At 55.9% G+C, this 18802-nt stretch overlaps 1 protein-coding gene across 1 annotated transcript in view; it reads right to left on the bottom strand.

Annotated features, from left to right (window-relative positions):
- Nucleotides 1–18802, bottom strand: part of LOC140424673 (tonsoku-like protein) — a 473953-nt gene that overhangs the window by 92453 nt on the left and 362698 nt on the right. Inside the window, exon 15 of the mRNA XM_072507940.1 lies at nt 7222–7385. Coding sequence (XP_072364041.1) covers nt 7222–7385 — 164 coding nt within the window. The remainder of the gene's footprint in view (nt 1–7221; nt 7386–18802) is intronic.

Raw genomic sequence — 18802 nt, 5'->3', positions numbered from 1 at the left:
CTGGCACTGTGTCTCCCTCTCAGACAGTATCTCCCTCTCGGATTGTAACTCCCTCTCGGACAGTGTCTCCCTCTCAGACAGTGTCTCCCTCTGGGACACAGTCTCCCTCTCGGACAGTGTCTCCCTCTGGGACAGTGTCTCCGTCTCGGACAGTGTCTCCCTTGGACAGTGTCTCCCTCTCGAACTGAGTCTCCCTCTGGGACAGTGTCTCTCTCTGGGACAGTGTCGCCCTCTCGAACAGTGTCTCCCTCTGGGACAGTGTCTCCCTCTGGGACAGTGTCTTCCTCTGGGACAGTGTCTTTCTCTGGGACAGTGTCTCCCTCGGACAGTGTCTCCCTCGGACAGTGCCTCCCTCGGACAGTGTCTCCCTCTGGGACAGTGTCTCCCTCTGGGACAGTGTCTCCCTCTGGGACAGTGACTCCCTCTCGGACAGTGTCTCCCTCTCGGACAGTGTCTCCCTCTCGGACAGTGTCTCCCTCTGTGACAGTGTCTCCCTCTGGGACAGTGTCTCCCTCTGGGACAGAGTCTCCCTCTGGGACAGTGTCTCCCTCTGGGACAGTGTCTCCCTCCGGGACAGTGTCTCTCTCTGGGACAGTGTCTCCCTCTGGGACAGTGTCTCCCTCTGGGACAGAGTCTCCCTCTCGGACAGTATCTCCCTCTCGGACAGTGTCTCCCTCTCAGACAGTGTCTCCCACTGGGACACTGTCTCCCTCTGGGACACTGTCTCCCTCTGGGACAGTGTCTCCCTCTGGGACAGTGTCTCCCTCTTGGACAGTGTCTCCCTCGGACAGTGTCTCCCTCTCGGACAGAGTCTCCCTCTGGGACAGTGTCTCTCTCTGGGACAGTGCCTCCCACTGGGACAGTGTCTCCCTCTGGGACAGTGTCTCCCACTGGGACAGTGTCTCCCACTGGGACAGTGTCTCCCTCTGGGACAGTGTCTCCCTCTTGGACAGTGTCTCTCTCGGACAGTGTCTCCCTCTGGGACAGTGTCTCCCTCTGGGACAGTGTCTCTCTCTGGGACAGTGTCTGTCTCTGGGACAGAGTCTCCCTCTCGGACAGTGTCTCCCTCTGGGACAGTGTCTCCCTCTGGGACAGTGTCTCCCTCTGGGACAGAGTCTCCCTCTTGGACAGTGTCTCCCTCTGGACAGTGTCTCCCTCTGGGACAGTGTCTCCCTCTCGGACAGTGTCTCCCACTGGGACACTGTCTCCCTTCGGGACAGAGTCTCCCTCTGGGACAGTGTCTCCCTCTCGGACAGTGTCTCCCACTGGGACACTGTCTCCCACTGGGACACTGTCTCCCTCTGGGACAGTGTCTCCCTCTGGGACAGTGTCTCCCACTCGAACAGTGTCTCCCACTGGGACAGTGTCTGGCTCTGGGACAGTGTCTTCCTCTGGGACAGCATCTCCCTCTGGAACAGAGTCTCCCTCTGGCACTGTGTCTCCCTCTCAGACAGTATCTCCCTCTCGGACTGTATCTCCCTCTCGGACAGTGTCTCCCTCTCAGACAGTGTCTCCCACTGGGACACTGTCTCCCTCTGGGACACAGTCTCCCTCAAAGAACAAAGAAATGTACAGCACAGGAACAGGCCCTTCGGCCCTCCAAGCCCGTGCCGACCATACTGCCCCACTAAACTACAATCTTCTACACTTCCTGGGTCCGTATCCTTCTATTCCCATCCTATTCATATATTTGTCAAGATGCCCCTTAAATGTCCCTATCGTCCCTGCTTCCACTACCTCCTCCGGTAGTGAGTTCCAGGCACCCACTACCCTCTGCGTAAAAAACTTGCCTCGTACATCTACTCTAAACCTTGCCCCTCTCACCTTAAACCTATGCCCCCTAGTAATTGACCCCTCTACCCTGGGGAAAAGCCACTGACTATCCACTCTGTCTATGCCCCTCATAATTTTGTATACCTCTATCAGGTCGCCCCTCAACCTCCTTCGTACCAGTGAGAACAAACCGAGTTTATTCAATCGCTCCTCATAGCTTATGCCCTCCATACCAGGCAACATTCTGGTAAATCTCTTCTGCACCCTCTCTAAAGCCTCCACATCCTTCTGGTAGTGTGGCGACCAGAATTGAACACTATACTCCAAGTGTGGCCTAACTAAGGTTCTATACAGCTGCAACATGACTTGCCAATTCTTATACTCAATGCCCCGGCCAATGAAGGCAAGCATGCCGTATGCCTTCTTGACTACCTTCTCCACCTGTGTTGCCCCTTTCAATGACCTGTGGACCTGTACTCCTAGATCTCTTTGACTTTCAATACTCTTGAGGGTTCTACCATTCACTGTATATTCCCTACCTGCATTAGACCTTCCAAAATGCATTACCTCACATTTGTCCGGATTAAATTCCATCTGCCATCTCTCAGCCCAAGTCTCCAGACAATCTAAATCCTGCTGTATCCTCAGACAGTCCTCATCGCTATCCGCAATTCCACCAACCTTTGTGTCGTCTGCAAACTTACTAATCAGACCAGTTACATTTTCCTCCAAATCATTTATATATACTACAAAGAGCAAAGGTCCCAGCACTGATCCCTGTGGAGCACCACTGGTCACAGCCCTCCAATTAGAAAAGCATCCCTCCATTGCTACCCTCTGCCTTCTATGGCCTAGCCAGTTCTGTATCCACCTTGCCAGTTCACCCCTGATCCCGTGTGACTTCACCTTTTGTACTAGTCTACCATGAGGGACCTTGTCAAAGGCATTACTGAAGTCCATATAGACAACATCTACTGCCCTACCTGCATCAATCATCTTAGTGACCTCCTCGAAAAACTCTATCAAGTTACTCCCTCTCGGACAGTGTCTCCCTCTGGGACAGTGTCTCCGTCTCGGACAGTGTCTCCCTCGGACAGTGTCTCCCTCTCGAACTGAGTCTCCCTCTGGGACAGTGTCTCCCTCTGGGACAGTGTCTCTCTCTGGGACAGTGTCGCCCTCTCGAACAGTGTCTCCCTCTGGGACAGTGTCTCCCTCTGGGACAGTGTCTCCCTCTCAAACAGTGTCTCCCTCTGGGACAGTGTCTCCCTCTCGAACTGTGTCTCCCACTGGGACAGTGTCTCCCTCTGGTAATGTGCCTTCCTCTTGGACAGCGTCTCCCTATGGGACAGTGTCTCCCTCTCAGACAAAACTCCCACTGGGACAGTGTCTCGCTCTGGGACAGTGTCTCCCTCTGGGACAGTGTCTTCCTCTGGGACAGCATCTCCCTCTGGGACAGAGTCTCCCTCTGGCACAGTGTCTCCCTCTCGGACAGTGTCCCCCACTGGGACAGTGTCTCCCTCTGCGACACCCACTGGGACTGTGTCTCCATCTGGGACAGTGTCTCCCTCTGGTAATGTGCCTTCCTCTGGGACATTGTCTCCCTCTGGGACAGTGTTTCCCCCTGGGACAGAGTCTCCCTCTGCGACAGTGTCTCCCTCTCGGACAGTGTCTCCCTCTCGGACAGTGTCTCCCTCTGGGACACTGTCTCCCTCTCGGACAGTGTCTCCCTCTGGGACAGTGTCTCCCTCTCGGACAGTGTCTCCCTCGGACAGTGTCTCCCTCTCGGACAGTGTCTCCCTCTGGGACAGTGTCTCCCTCTGGGACAGTGTCTCCCTCTCAAACAGTGTCTCCCACTGGGACAGTGTCTCGCTCTGGGACAGTGTCTCCCTCTGGGACAGTGCCTTCCTCTGGGACATCATCTCCCTCTGGGACAGAGTCTCCCTCTGGCACAGTGTCTCCCTCTCAGACAGTATCTCCCTCTCGGACAGTATCTCCCTCTCGGACAGTGTCTCCCTCTCAGACAGTGTCTCCCACTGGGGCACTGTCTCCCACTGGGACACTGTCTCCCTCCGGGACAGAGTCTCCCTCTGGGACAGAGTCTCCCTCTGTGACAGTGTCTCCCTCTCGGACAGTGTCTCTCACTGGGACACTGTCTCCCTCTGGGACAGTTTCTCCCTCTGGGACAGTGTCTCCCTCTGGGACAGTGTCTCCCACTCGAACAGTGTCTCCCACTGGGACAGTGTCTCACTCTGGGACAGTGTCTCCCTCTGGGACAGTGTCTTCCTCTGGGACAGCATCTCCCTCTGGGACAGAGTCTCCCTCTGGCACTGTGTCTCCCTCTCAGACAGTATCTCCCTCTCGGACTGTATCTCCCTCTCGGACAGTGTCTCCCACTGGGACACTGTCTCCCTCTGGGACAGTTTCTCCCTCTGGGACAGTGTCTTCCTTTGGGACAGCATCTCCCTCTGGGACAGTGTCTCCCTCTGGCACAGTGTCTCCCTCTCGGACAGTGTCTCCCTCTGGGACAGCATCTCCCTCTGGGACAGAGTCTCCCTCTGGCACTGTGTCTCCCTCTCAGACAGTATCTCCCTCTCGGACTGTATCTCCCTCTCGGACAGTGTCTCCCACTGGGACACTGTCTCCCTCTGGGACAGTTTCTCCCTCTGGGACAGTGTCTTCCTCTGGGACAGCATCTCCCTCTGGGACAGAGTCTCCCTCTGGCACAGTGTCTCCCTCTCGGACAGTGTCCCCCACTGGGACAGTGTCTCCCTCTGCGACACCCACTGGGACTGTGTCTCCATCTGGGACAGTGTCTCCCTCTGGTAATGTGCCTTCCTCTGGGACATTGTCTCCCTCTGGGACAGTGTTTCCCTCTGGGACAGAGTCTCCCTCTGCGACAGTGTCTCCCTCTCGGACAGTGTCTCCCTCTCGGACAGTGTCTCCCTCTGGGACACTGTCTCCCTCTCGGACAGTGTCTCCCTCTGGGACAGTGTCTCCCTCTCGGACAGTGTCTCCCTCGGACAGTGTCTCCCTCTCGGACAGTGTCTCCCTCTGGGACAGTGTCTCCCTCTGGGACAGTGTCTCCCTCTCAAACAGTGTCTCCCACTGGGACAGTGTCTCGCTCTGGGACAGTGTCTCCCTCTGGGACAGTGCCTTCCTCTGGGACATCATCTCCCTCTGGGACAGAGTCTCCCTCTGGCACAGTGTCTCCCTCTCAGACAGTATCTCCCTCTCGGACAGTATCTCCCTCTCGGACAGTGTCTCCCTCTCAGACAGTGTCTCCCACTGGGGCACTGTCTCCCACTGGGACACTGTCTCCCTCCGGGACAGAGTCTCCCTCTGGGACAGAGTCTCCCTCTGTGACAGTGTCTCCCTCTCGGACAGTGTCTCTCACTGGGACACTGTCTCCCTCTGGGACAGTTTCTCCCTCTGGGACAGTGTCTCCCTCTGGGACAGTGTCTCCCACTCGAACAGTGTCTCCCACTGGGACAGTGTCTCACTCTGGGACAGTGTCTCCCTCTGGGACAGTGTCTTCCTCTGGGACAGCATCTCCCTCTGGGACAGAGTCTCCCTCTGGCACTGTGTCTCCCTCTCAGACAGTATCTCCCTCTCGGACTGTATCTCCCTCTCGGACAGTGTCTCCCACTGGGACACTGTCTCCCTCTGGGACAGTTTCTCCCTCTGGGACAGTGTCTTCCTTTGGGACAGCATCTCCCTCTGGGACAGTGTCTCCCTCTGGCACAGTGTCTCCCTCTCGGACAGTGTCTCCCTCTGGGACAGTGTCTCCCTCTGGGACAGTGTCCCCCACTGGGACAGTGTCTCCCTCTGCGACACCCACTGGGACTGTGTCTCCATCTGGGACAGTGTCTCCCTCTGGTAATGTGCCTTCCTCTGGGACATTGTCTCCCTCTGGGACAGTGTTTCCCTCTGGGACAGAGTCTCCCTCTGGGACAGTGTCTCCCTCTCGGACAGTGTCTCCCTCTGGGACAGTGTCTCCCACTGGGACAGTGTCTCCCTCTGGAACAGTGTCTCCCTCTCGGATAGTGCCTCCCTCTCGGACAGTGTCTCCATCTGGGACTGTGTCTCCCTTGGGGAATGTGCCTTCCTCTGGGACAGTGTCTCCCTCTGGTGACAGTGTCTACCTCTGGGACAGTGTCTCCCTCTGGGACAGTGTCTCCCTCTCGGACAGTGTCTCACTCTGGGACAGTGTCTCCCTCTGAGACAGTGTCTCCCTCTCGGACAGTGTCTCCCTCTCGGATAGTGTCTCCCTCACGACAGTGTCTCCATCTGGGACTGTGTCTCATTTGGGGAATGTGCCTTCCTCTGGGACAGTGTCTCCCTCTGGGACAGTGTCTCCCTCTCGGACAGTGTCTCCCTTTCGGACAGTGTCTCACACTGGGACAGTGTCTCCCTCTGGGACAGTGTCTCCCTCTGGGACAGTGTTTCCCAATGGGACAGTGTCTCCCTCTGGGACAGTGTCTCCCTCTGGGACAGTGTCTCATTCTGGGACAGTGTTTCCCTCTGGGACAGTGTTTCACTCTGGGACAGCGTCTCCCTCTGGGATACTGTCTCCCTCTGAGACAGTTTCCCTCTGGGACAGGGTTACCCTCTGGGACAGTGTCTCCCTCTGGGACAGAGTTTCCCTCTGGGACAGTGTTACCCTCTGGGACAGCGTCTCCCTCTCGGACAGTGTTACCCTCTGGGACAGTGTCTCCCTCTGGGACAGTGTCTCATTCTGGGACAGTGTTTCCCTCTGGGACAGTGTTACCCTCTGGGACAGCGTCTCCCTCTGGGACACTGTCTCCCTCTGAGACAGTTTCCCTCTGGGACAGTGTTACCCTCTGGGACAGTGTCTCCCTCTGGGACAGTGTCTCCCTCTGGGACAGTGTTTCCCAATGGGACAGTGTCTCCCTCTGGGACAGTGTCTCCCTCTGGGACAGTGTCTCATTCTGGGACAGTATTTCCCTCTGGGACAGTGCTTCCCTCTGGGACAGTGTTTCCCTCTGGGACACTGTCTCCCTCTGGGACAGCGTCTCCCTCTGGGACAGTGTTACCCTCTGGGACAGCGTCTCCCTCTGGGACACTGTCTCCCTCTGGGACAGTGTTACCCTCTGGGACAGTGTCTCCCTCTGAGACAGTGTATCATTCTGGGACAGCGTCTCCCTCTGGGACAGTGTTACCCTCTGGGACAGCGTCTCCCTCTGGGACACTGTCTCCCTCTGGGACAGTGTTACCCTCTGGGACAGCGTCTCCCTCTGGGACAGTGTTACCCTCTGGGACAGCGTCTCCCTCTGGGACACTGTCTCCCTCTGGGACAGTGTTACCCTCTGGGACAGCGTCTCCCTCTGGGACAGTGTTACCCTCTGGGACAGCGTCTCCCTCTGGACAGTGTCCCCCTCTTCGACTGTGTCTCCGAACTGCCCATGTGCCTCTCACAGATCGACTTACCTCACTATCGCGCCCAGTTAGGCACGCGCCTCTGTCAATCAGCAGCTCTGTGACCTCCAGCTGTCCGTTAGTTAGAGCATCATGGAGCGGCGAGATCCCGTCACACATTGTGTCCTCCAGGCTGTTCACAGGGGCTCCGGAATCCAGAAGCAGGCGGACAATGTCTGCAAACACAAACAGCACAAAGAATTCCCGCACCTCCAGATCATTCCATCGTTTTCGGGATATCTAACGATATGAAGAGTGACGGACCGGTCACGTCTCGGTGACCCATTCAGCGTGGCCCACCCAATACTGATAAGGACCAGGGAGGGCGGTCATGGACCCTGGTGCGTCTATAGTTTCCGAACCCGTTAACTCCAACGTCACACTGCCGTGGGAGCTTCACTGTCCTCACAGGGATGGAGGCTGCTGGCGTCTGGGGAACAGCGCCACGTCTGCAGGTTTGAGTGGTTGAACAGAAACTGCTCGTTTTTAACATGCAACGATATACATATCTCCAATCTGGCTCGACCTCGGTGCTACCTCCATGGTGCCCTCTCTCAGACTCGACGCAGTCTACCTCCATGAAACGCCCTCCTCCACATTGTGGATTTAATGTTGTCCAGGCCCGCCATTATTCTCGGTATGCTGAACACTCAGACTCTAGACCAGCCCGAAGCTATGTCCACACGGCGACATCCTAAAGAGTTGCTGCTCACAAGCACTGCAAACAACATTCCCATGTACACTCTATTGGAGCACAGCTCCCGGTTTCACTTGCAAATGGAAACACCTTCTTATAACCAGCACCAGCTTACCAGGTGTTATTTCAGTCCACGCAAGTGGGCTTTGCAAACAGAAAAATTACACGTCGATTTGAGTGATAAATATTTTTAAATTGCAACTAACCTCACTTATAAATGCCCAGCACAGGAGCAGAATTAGGCCACTCGGCCCCTCGAGTCTGCTCCACCATTCAATCATGGCTGATATTTTCTCATCCTCATTCTCCTGCCTTCTCCCCATAACCCCTGATCCCCTTATTAATCAAGAACCTATCTATCTCTGTCTGAAAGACAGTGATTTGGCTCATCCCAGCCGCACACACACATTACACTCCCCACACACACTCATCCCAGCCGCACACACACATTACACTCCCCACACACACTCATCCCAGCCGCACACACACATTACACTCCCCACACACACTCATCCCAGCCGCACACACACATTACACTCCTCACACACACACATCCCAGCCGCACACACACATTACAGTCCCAACACACACTCATCCCAGCCGCACACACACATTACACTCCCCGCACACACTCATCCCAGCCTCACACACACATTACACTCCCCACACACACACATCCCAGCCGCACACACACATTACACTCCCCACACACACACACATCCCAGCCGCACACACACATTACAGTCCCCACACACACTCATCCCAGCCGCACACACACATTACACTCCCCACACACACTCACCCCAGCCGCACACACATTACACTCCCCACGCACACTCATCCCAGCCGCACACACACATTACACTCCCCACACACACACTCATCCCAGCCGCACACACACATTACACTCCCCACACACACTCACCCAGCCTCGCACACACATTACACTCCCCACACACACACACATCCCAGCCGCACACACACATTACACTCCCCACACACACTCACCCCAGCCGCACACACATTACACTCCCCACACACACTCATCCCAGCCGCACACACACATTACACTCCCCACACACACACTCATCCCAGCCGCACACACACATTACACTCCCCACACACACTCACCCAGCCTCGCACACACATTACACTCCCACACACACACACATCCCAGCCGCACACACACATTACACTCCCCACACACACTCACCCCAGCCGCACACACATTACACTCCCCACACACACTCATCCCAGCCGCACACACACATTACACTCCCCACACACACACTCATCCCAGCCGCACACACACATTACACTCCCCACACACACTCACCCAGCCTCGCACACACATTACACTCCCCACACACACACACATCCCAGCCGCACACACACATTACACTCCCCACACACACTCATCCCAGCCGCACACACACATTACACTCCTCACACACACTCACCCCAGCCGCACACACACATTACACTCCCCACACACACTCATCCCAGCCGCACACACACATTACACTCCCCACACACACTCATCCCAGCCGCACACACACATTACAGTCCCCACACACACTCATCCCAGCCGCACACACACATTACACTCCGCACACACACACACATCCCAGCCGCACACACACATTACACTCCGCACACACACACACATCCCAGCCGCACACACACATTACACTCCCCACACACACACATCCCAGCCGCACACACACATTACAGTCCCCACACACACTCATCCCAGCCGCACACACACATTACACTCCCCGCACACACTCATCCCAGCCTCACACACACATTACACTCCCCACACACACACACATCCCAGCCGCACACACACATTACAGTCCCCACACACACTCATCCCAGCCGCACACACACATTACACTCCCCACACACACTCACCCCAGCCGCACACACATTACACTCCCCACGCACACTCATCCCTGCCGCACACACACATTACACTCCCCACACACACACTCATCCCAGCCGCACACACACATTACACTCCCCACACACACTCACCCAGCCTCGCACACACATTACACTCCCCACACACACACACATCCCAGCCGCACACACACATTACACTCCCCACACACACTCACCCCAGCCGCACACACATTACACTCCCCACACACACTCATCCCAGCCGCACACACACATTACACTCCCCACACACACACTCATCCCAGCCGCACACACACATTACACTCCCCACACACACTCACCCAGCCTCGCACACACATTACACTCCCCACACACACACACATCCCAGCCGCACACACACATTACACTCCCCACACACACTCACCCCAGCCGCACACACATTACACTCCCCACACACACTCATCCCAGCCGCACACACACATTACACTCCCCACACACACACTCATCCCAGCCGCACACACACATTACACTCCCCACACACACTCACCCAGCCTCGCACACACATTACACTCCCCACACACACACACATCCCAGCCGCACACACACATTACACTCCCCACACACACACACATCCCAGCCGCACACACACATTACACTCCCCACACACACTCATCCCAGCCGCACACACACATTACACTCCCCACACACACACACATCCCAGCCGCACACACACATTACAGTCCCCACACACACACACATCCCAGCCGCACACACACATTACACTCCCCACACACACACACATCCCAGCCGCACACACACATTACACTCCCCACACACACACACATCCCAGCCGCACACACACATTACACTCCCCACACACACTCATCCCAGCCGCACACACACATTACACTCCCCACACACACTCACCCAGCCTCGCACACACATTACACTCCCCACACACACACACATCCCAGCCGCACACACACATTACACTCCCCACACACACTCATCCCAGCCTCGCACACACATTACACTCCCCACACACACACACATCCCAGCCGCACACACACATTACACTCCCCACACACACTCATCCCAGCCGCACACACACATTACAGTCCCCACACACACACACATCCCAGCCGCACACACACATTACACTCCGCACACACACACACATCCCAGCCGCACACACACATTACACTCCCCACACACACTCATCCCAGCCGCACACACACATTACACTCCCCACACACACACACATCCCAGCCGCACACACACATTACAGTCCCCACACACACACACATCCCAGCCGCACACACACATTACACTCCCCACACACACACACATCCCAGCCGCACACACACATTACACTCCCCACACACACACACATCCCAGCCGCACACACACATTACAGTCCCCACACACACTCATCCCAGCCTTGCACACACATTACACTCCCCAGACACACTCATCCCAGCCTTGCACACACATTACACTCCCCACACACACTCATCCCAGCCGCACACACACATTACACTCCCCACACACACTCATCCCAGCCTTGCACACACATTACACTCCCCACACACACTCATCCCAGCCGCACACACACATTACACTCCCCACACACACTCATCCCAGCCTTGCACACACATTACACTCCCCACACACACTCATCCCAGCCGCACACACACATTACACTCCCCACACACACACATTACACTCCCCACACACACTCATCGCAGCCGCACACACATTACACTCCCCACACACACTCATCCCAGCCGCACACACACATTACACTCCCCACACACACTCATCCCATCCTTGCACACACATTACACTCCCCACACACACTCATCCCAGCCTTGCACACACATTACACTCCCCACACACACTCATCCCAGCCGCACACACACATTACACTCCCCACACACACACATCCTAGCCGCACACACACATTACACTTCCCACACACACTCATCCCAGCCGCACACACACATTACACTCCCCACACACACTCATCCCACCCGCACACACACATTACACTCCCCACACACACTCATCCCAGCCACACACACACATTGCACTCCCCACACACACTCATCCCAGCCGCACACACACATTACACTCCCCACACACACTCATCCCAGCCGCACACACATTACACTCCCCACACACACTCATCCCAGCCGCACACACACATTACACTCCCCACACACACTCATCCCAGCCGCACACACACATTACACTCCCCACGCACACTCACCCAGCCGCACACACACATTACACTCTCCACACACACTCACCCAGCCACACACACATTACACTCCCCACACACACTCATCGCAGCCGCACACACATTACACTCCCCACACACACTCATCCCATCCTTGCACACACATTACACTCCCCACACACACTCATCCCAGCCTTGCACACACATTACACTCCCCACACACACTCATCCCAGCCGCACACACACATTACACTCCCCACACACACACATCCTAGCCGCACACACACATTACACTTCCCACACACACTCATCCCAGCCGCACACACACATTACACTCCCCACACACACTCATCCCACCCGCACACACACATTACACTCCCCACACACACACATCCCAGCCGCACACACACATTACACTCCCCACACACACTCATCCCAGCCGCACACACACATTACACTCCCCACACACTCATCCCAGCCACACACACACATTACACTCCCCACACACACTCATCCCAGCCGCACACACACATTACACTCCCTACACACACTCACCCCAGGCTCGCACACACATTACACTCCCCACACACACTCATCCCAGACTCGCACACACACATTACACTCCCCACACACACTCATCCAGCCGCACATACACATTACACTCCCCACACACACTCATCCCAGCCGCACACACACATATTACACTCCCCACACACACTCATCCCAGCCGCACACACACATTACACTCCCCACACACACTGATCCCACCCGCACACACACATTACACTCCCCACACGCACTCATCCCAGCCGCACACACACATTACACTCCCCACACACACACATCCCAGCCTCGCACACACATTACACTCCCCACACACACTCACCCCAGCCGCACACACACATTACACTCCCCACACACACTCACCCAGCCTCGCACACACATTACACCCCCCACACACACTCACCCAGCCTCGCACACACACATTACACTCCCCACACACACACATCCCAGCCGCACACACACATTACACTCCCAACACACACACATCCCAGCCGCACTCACACATTACACTCCCCGCACACACTCATCCCAGCCGCACACAAACATTACACTCCCCACACACACTCATCCCAGCTGCACACACACATTACACTCCCCACACACACACATCCCAGCTGCACACACACATTACACTCCCCGCACACACTCATCCCAGCCGCACACAAACATTACACTCCCCACACACACTCATCCCAGTCGCACACACACATTACACTCCCCACACACACTCACCCCAGCCACACACACACATTACACTCCCCACACACACTCACCCCAGCCGCACACACACATTACACTCCCCACACACACTCATCCCTGCGCACACACATTACACTCCCCAGACACACTCATCCCAGCCACACACATTACACTCCCCACACACACACATCCCAGCCGCACACACACATTACACTCCCCACACACACTCATCCCAGCCGCACACACACACTACACTCCCAACACACACTCATCCCAGCCGCACACACATTACACTCCCCACACACACACATCCCAGCCGCACACACACATTCCACTCGCCACTCACACTCATCCCAGCCGCACACACACATTACACTCCCCACACACACTCATCGCAGCCTTACACACATTACACTCCCCACACACACTCACCCAGCCGCACACACATTACACTCCCCACACACACTCACCCAGCCGCACACACACATTACACTCCCCACACACACTCACCCAGCCACACACACATTACACTCCCCACACACACTCACCCAGCCGCACACACATTACACTCCCCACACACACACATCCCAGCCGCACACACACATTACACTCCCCACACACACTCATCCCAGCCACACACACACATTGCACTCCCCACTCACACTCATCCCAGCCGGACACACACATTACACTCCCCACACACACACATCCCAGCCGCACACACACATTACACTCCCCACACACACACATCCCAGCCGCACATACACATTACACTCCCCACACACACTCATCCCAGCCGCACACACACATTACACTCCCCACACACACTCATCCCAGCCGCACACACACATTACACTCCCCACACACACTCATCCCAGCCGCACACACACATTACACTCCCCAAACACACTCATCCCAGCCGCACACACACATTACACTCCCCACGCACACTCATCCCAGCCGCACACACACATTACACTCCCCACACACACACATCCCAGCCGCACACACATATTACACTCCCCACACACACACATCCCAGCCGCACACACACATTACACTCCCCACACACATTCATCCCAGCCGCACACACACATTACACTCCCAACACACACTCATCCCAGCCTCGCACACACATTACACTCCCCACTCACACTCATCCCAGCCGCACACACACATTACACTCCCCACACACATTCATCCCAGCCGCACACACACATTACACTCCCAACACACACTCATCCCAGCCTCGCACACACATTACACTCCCCACGCACACTCATCCCAGCCGCACACACACATTACACTCCCCACACACACATCCCAGCCGCACACACACATTCCACTCTCCACTCACACTCATCCCAGCCGCACACACACATTACACTCCCCACACACACTCACCCAGCCACACACACACATTACACTCCCCACACACACTCATCCCAGCCGCACACACATTACACTCCCCAGACACACTCATCCCAGCCGCACACACATTACACTCCCCACACACACTCATCCCAGCCGCACACACACATTACACTCCCCACACACACACACCCCAGCCGCACACACACATTACACTCCCCACACACACACATCCCAGCCGCACACACACATTACACTCCCCACACACACTCATCCCAGCCGCACACACACATTACACTCCCAACACACACTCATCCCAGCAGCACACACACATTACACTCCCCACACACTCTCACCCCAGCCGCACACATACATTACACTCCCCACACACACACATCCCAGCCGCACACACACATTACACTCCCCACACACATTCATCCCAGCCGCACACACACATTACACTCCCAACACACACTCATCCCAGCCGCACACACACATTACATTCCCCACACACTCATCCCAGCCGCACACACACATTACACTCCCCACACACACTCATCGCAGCCGCACACACATTACACTCCCCACACACACTCACCCAGCCGCACACACACATTATACTCCCCACACACGCTCACCCAGCCGCACACACACATTACACTCCCCACACACACTCACCCAGCCGCATACACACATTACACTCCCCACACACACACATCCCAGCCGCACACACACATTACACTCCCCACACACACTCATCCCAGCCACACACACACATTGCACTCCCCACTCACAATCATCGCAGCCGCACACACACATTACACTCCCCACACACACTCATCCCAGCCACACACACACATTGCACTCCCCACTCACAATCATCGCAGCCGCACACACACATTACACTCCCCACACACACTCACCCCAGCCGCACACACACATTACACTCCCCACACACACTCACCCAGCCGCACACACATTACACTCCCCAGACACACTCATCCCAGCCGCACACACATTACACTCCCCACACACACTCATCCCAGCCGCACACACACATTACACTCCCCACACACACACACCCCAGCCGCACACACACATTACACTCCCCACACACACATATCCCAGCCGCACACACACATTACACTCCCCACACACACTCATCCCAGCCGCACACACACATTACACTCCCAACACACACTCATCCCAGCAGCATACACACATTACACTCCCCACACACTCTCACCCCAGCCGCACACACACATTACACTCCCCACACACACACATCCCAGCCGCACACACACATTACACTCCCCACACACATTCATCCCAGCCGCACACACACATTACACTCCCAACACACACTCATCCCAGCCGCACACACACATTACATTCCCCACACACACATCCCAGCCGCAAACACACATTCCACTCTCCACTCACACTCATCCCAGCCGCACACACACATTACACTCCCCACACACACTCATCGCAGCCGCACACACATTACACTCCCCACACACACTCACCCAGCCGCACACACACATTATACTCCCCACACACGCTCACCCAGCCGCACACACACATTACGCTCCCCACACACACTCACCCAGCCGCACACACACATTACACTCCCCACACACACACATCCCAGCCGCACACACACATTACACTCCCCACACACACTCATCCCAGCCACACACACACATTGCACTCCCCACTCACAATCATCGCAGCCGCACACACACATTACACTCCCCACACACACTCACCCCAGCCGCACACACACATTACACTCCCCACACACACTCACCCAGCCGCACACACACATTACACTCCCCACACACACTCATCCCAGCCGCACACACACATTACACTCCCCACACACACTCACCCAGCCGCACACACACATTACACTCCCCACACACACTCATCCCAGCCGCACACACACATTACACTCCCCACACACACTCATCCCAGCCACACACACACATTGCACTCCCCAATCACAATCATCGCAGCCGCACACACACATTACACTCCCCACGCACACTCATCCCAGCCGCACACACATTACACTCCCCACACACACTCATCCCAGCCGCACTCACACATTACACTCCCCACTCACACTCTACCAGCCGCACACACACATTACACTCCCCACTCACACCCATCCCAGCCGCACTCACACATTACACTCCCCACACACACTCATCCCAGCTGCACACACACATTACACTCCCCACACACACTCTACCAGCCGCACACACACATTACACTCCCCACTCACACCCATCCCAGCCGCACTCACACATTACACTCCCCACACACACTCATCCCAGCTGCACACACACATTACACTCCCCACATACACTCATCCCAGCCGCACACACACATTACACTCCCCACACACACTCACCCAGCCGCACACACACGTTACACTCCCCACACACACTCATCCCAGCCGCACACACACATTACACTCCCCACACACACTCATCCCAGCCACACACACACATTACACTCCCCACACACACTCATCCCATCCACACACACACATTACACTCCCCACACACACTCATCCCAGCCACACTCACATTACACTCCCCACACACACTCATCCCAGCCGCACACAGACATTACACTCCCCACACACACTCATCCCTGCCGCACACACACATTAAACTCGCCACACACACTCATCCGAGCCACAGACACACATTACATTCCCCACACACTCATCCCAGCCGCACACACACATTACACTCCCCACACACACTCATCGCAGCCGCACACACATTACACTCCCCACACACACTCACCCAGCCGCACACACACATTATACTCCCCACACACGCTCACCCAGCCGCACACACACATTACACTCCCCACACACACTCACCCAGCCGCATACACACATTACACTCCCCACACACACACATCCCAGCCGCACACACACATTACACTCCCCACACACACTCATCCCAGCCACACACACACATTGCACTCCCCACTCACAATCATCGCAGCCGCACACACACATTACACTCCCCACACACACTCATCCCAGCCACACACACACATTGCACTCCCCACTCACAATCATCGCAGCCGCACACACACATTACACTCCCCACACACACTCACCCCAGCCGCACACACACATTACACTCCCCACACACACTCACCCAGCCGCACACACATTACACTCCCCAGACACACTCATCCCAGCCGCACACACATTACACTCCCCACACACACTCATCCCAGCCGCACACACACATTACACTCCCCACACACACACACCCCAGCCGCACACACACATTACACTCCCCACACACACATATCCCAGCCGCACACACACATTACACTCCCCACACACACTCATCCCAGCCGCACACACACATTACACTCCCAACACACACTCATCCCAGCAGCATACACACATTACACTCCCCACACACTCTCACCCCAGCCGCACACACACATTACACTCCCCACACACACACATCCCAGCCGCACACACACATTACACTCCCCACACACATTCATCCCAGCCGCACACACACATTACACTCCCAACACACACTCATCCCAGCCGCACACACACATTACATTCCCCACACACACATCCCAGCCGCACACACACATTCCACTCTCCACTCACACTCATCCCAGCCGCACACACACATTACACTCCCCACACACACTCATCGCAGCCGCACACACATTACACTCCCCACACACACTCACCCAGCCGCACACACACATTATACTCCCCACACACGCTCACCCAGCCGCACACACACATTACGCTCCCCACACACACTCACCCAGCCGCACACACACATTACACTCCCCACACACACACATCCCAGCCGCACACACACATTACACTCCCCACACACACTCATCCCAGCCACACACACACATTGCACTCCCCACTCACAATCATCGCAGCCGCACACACACATTACACTCCCCACACACACTCACCCCAGCCGCACACACACATTACACTCCCCACACACACTCACCCAGCCGCACACACACATTACACTCCCCACACACACTCATCCCAGCCGCACACACACATTACACTCCCCACACAC

The sequence above is a fragment of the Scyliorhinus torazame genome, chromosome 6, assembly GCF_047496885.1.
Source record: "Scyliorhinus torazame isolate Kashiwa2021f chromosome 6, sScyTor2.1, whole genome shotgun sequence".
NCBI classification, from domain to species: domain Eukaryota; kingdom Metazoa; phylum Chordata; class Chondrichthyes; order Carcharhiniformes; family Scyliorhinidae; genus Scyliorhinus; species Scyliorhinus torazame.
Note: the sequence above shows the minus strand (reverse complement) of the source record. Positions and strands in the feature narration are given on the sequence as shown.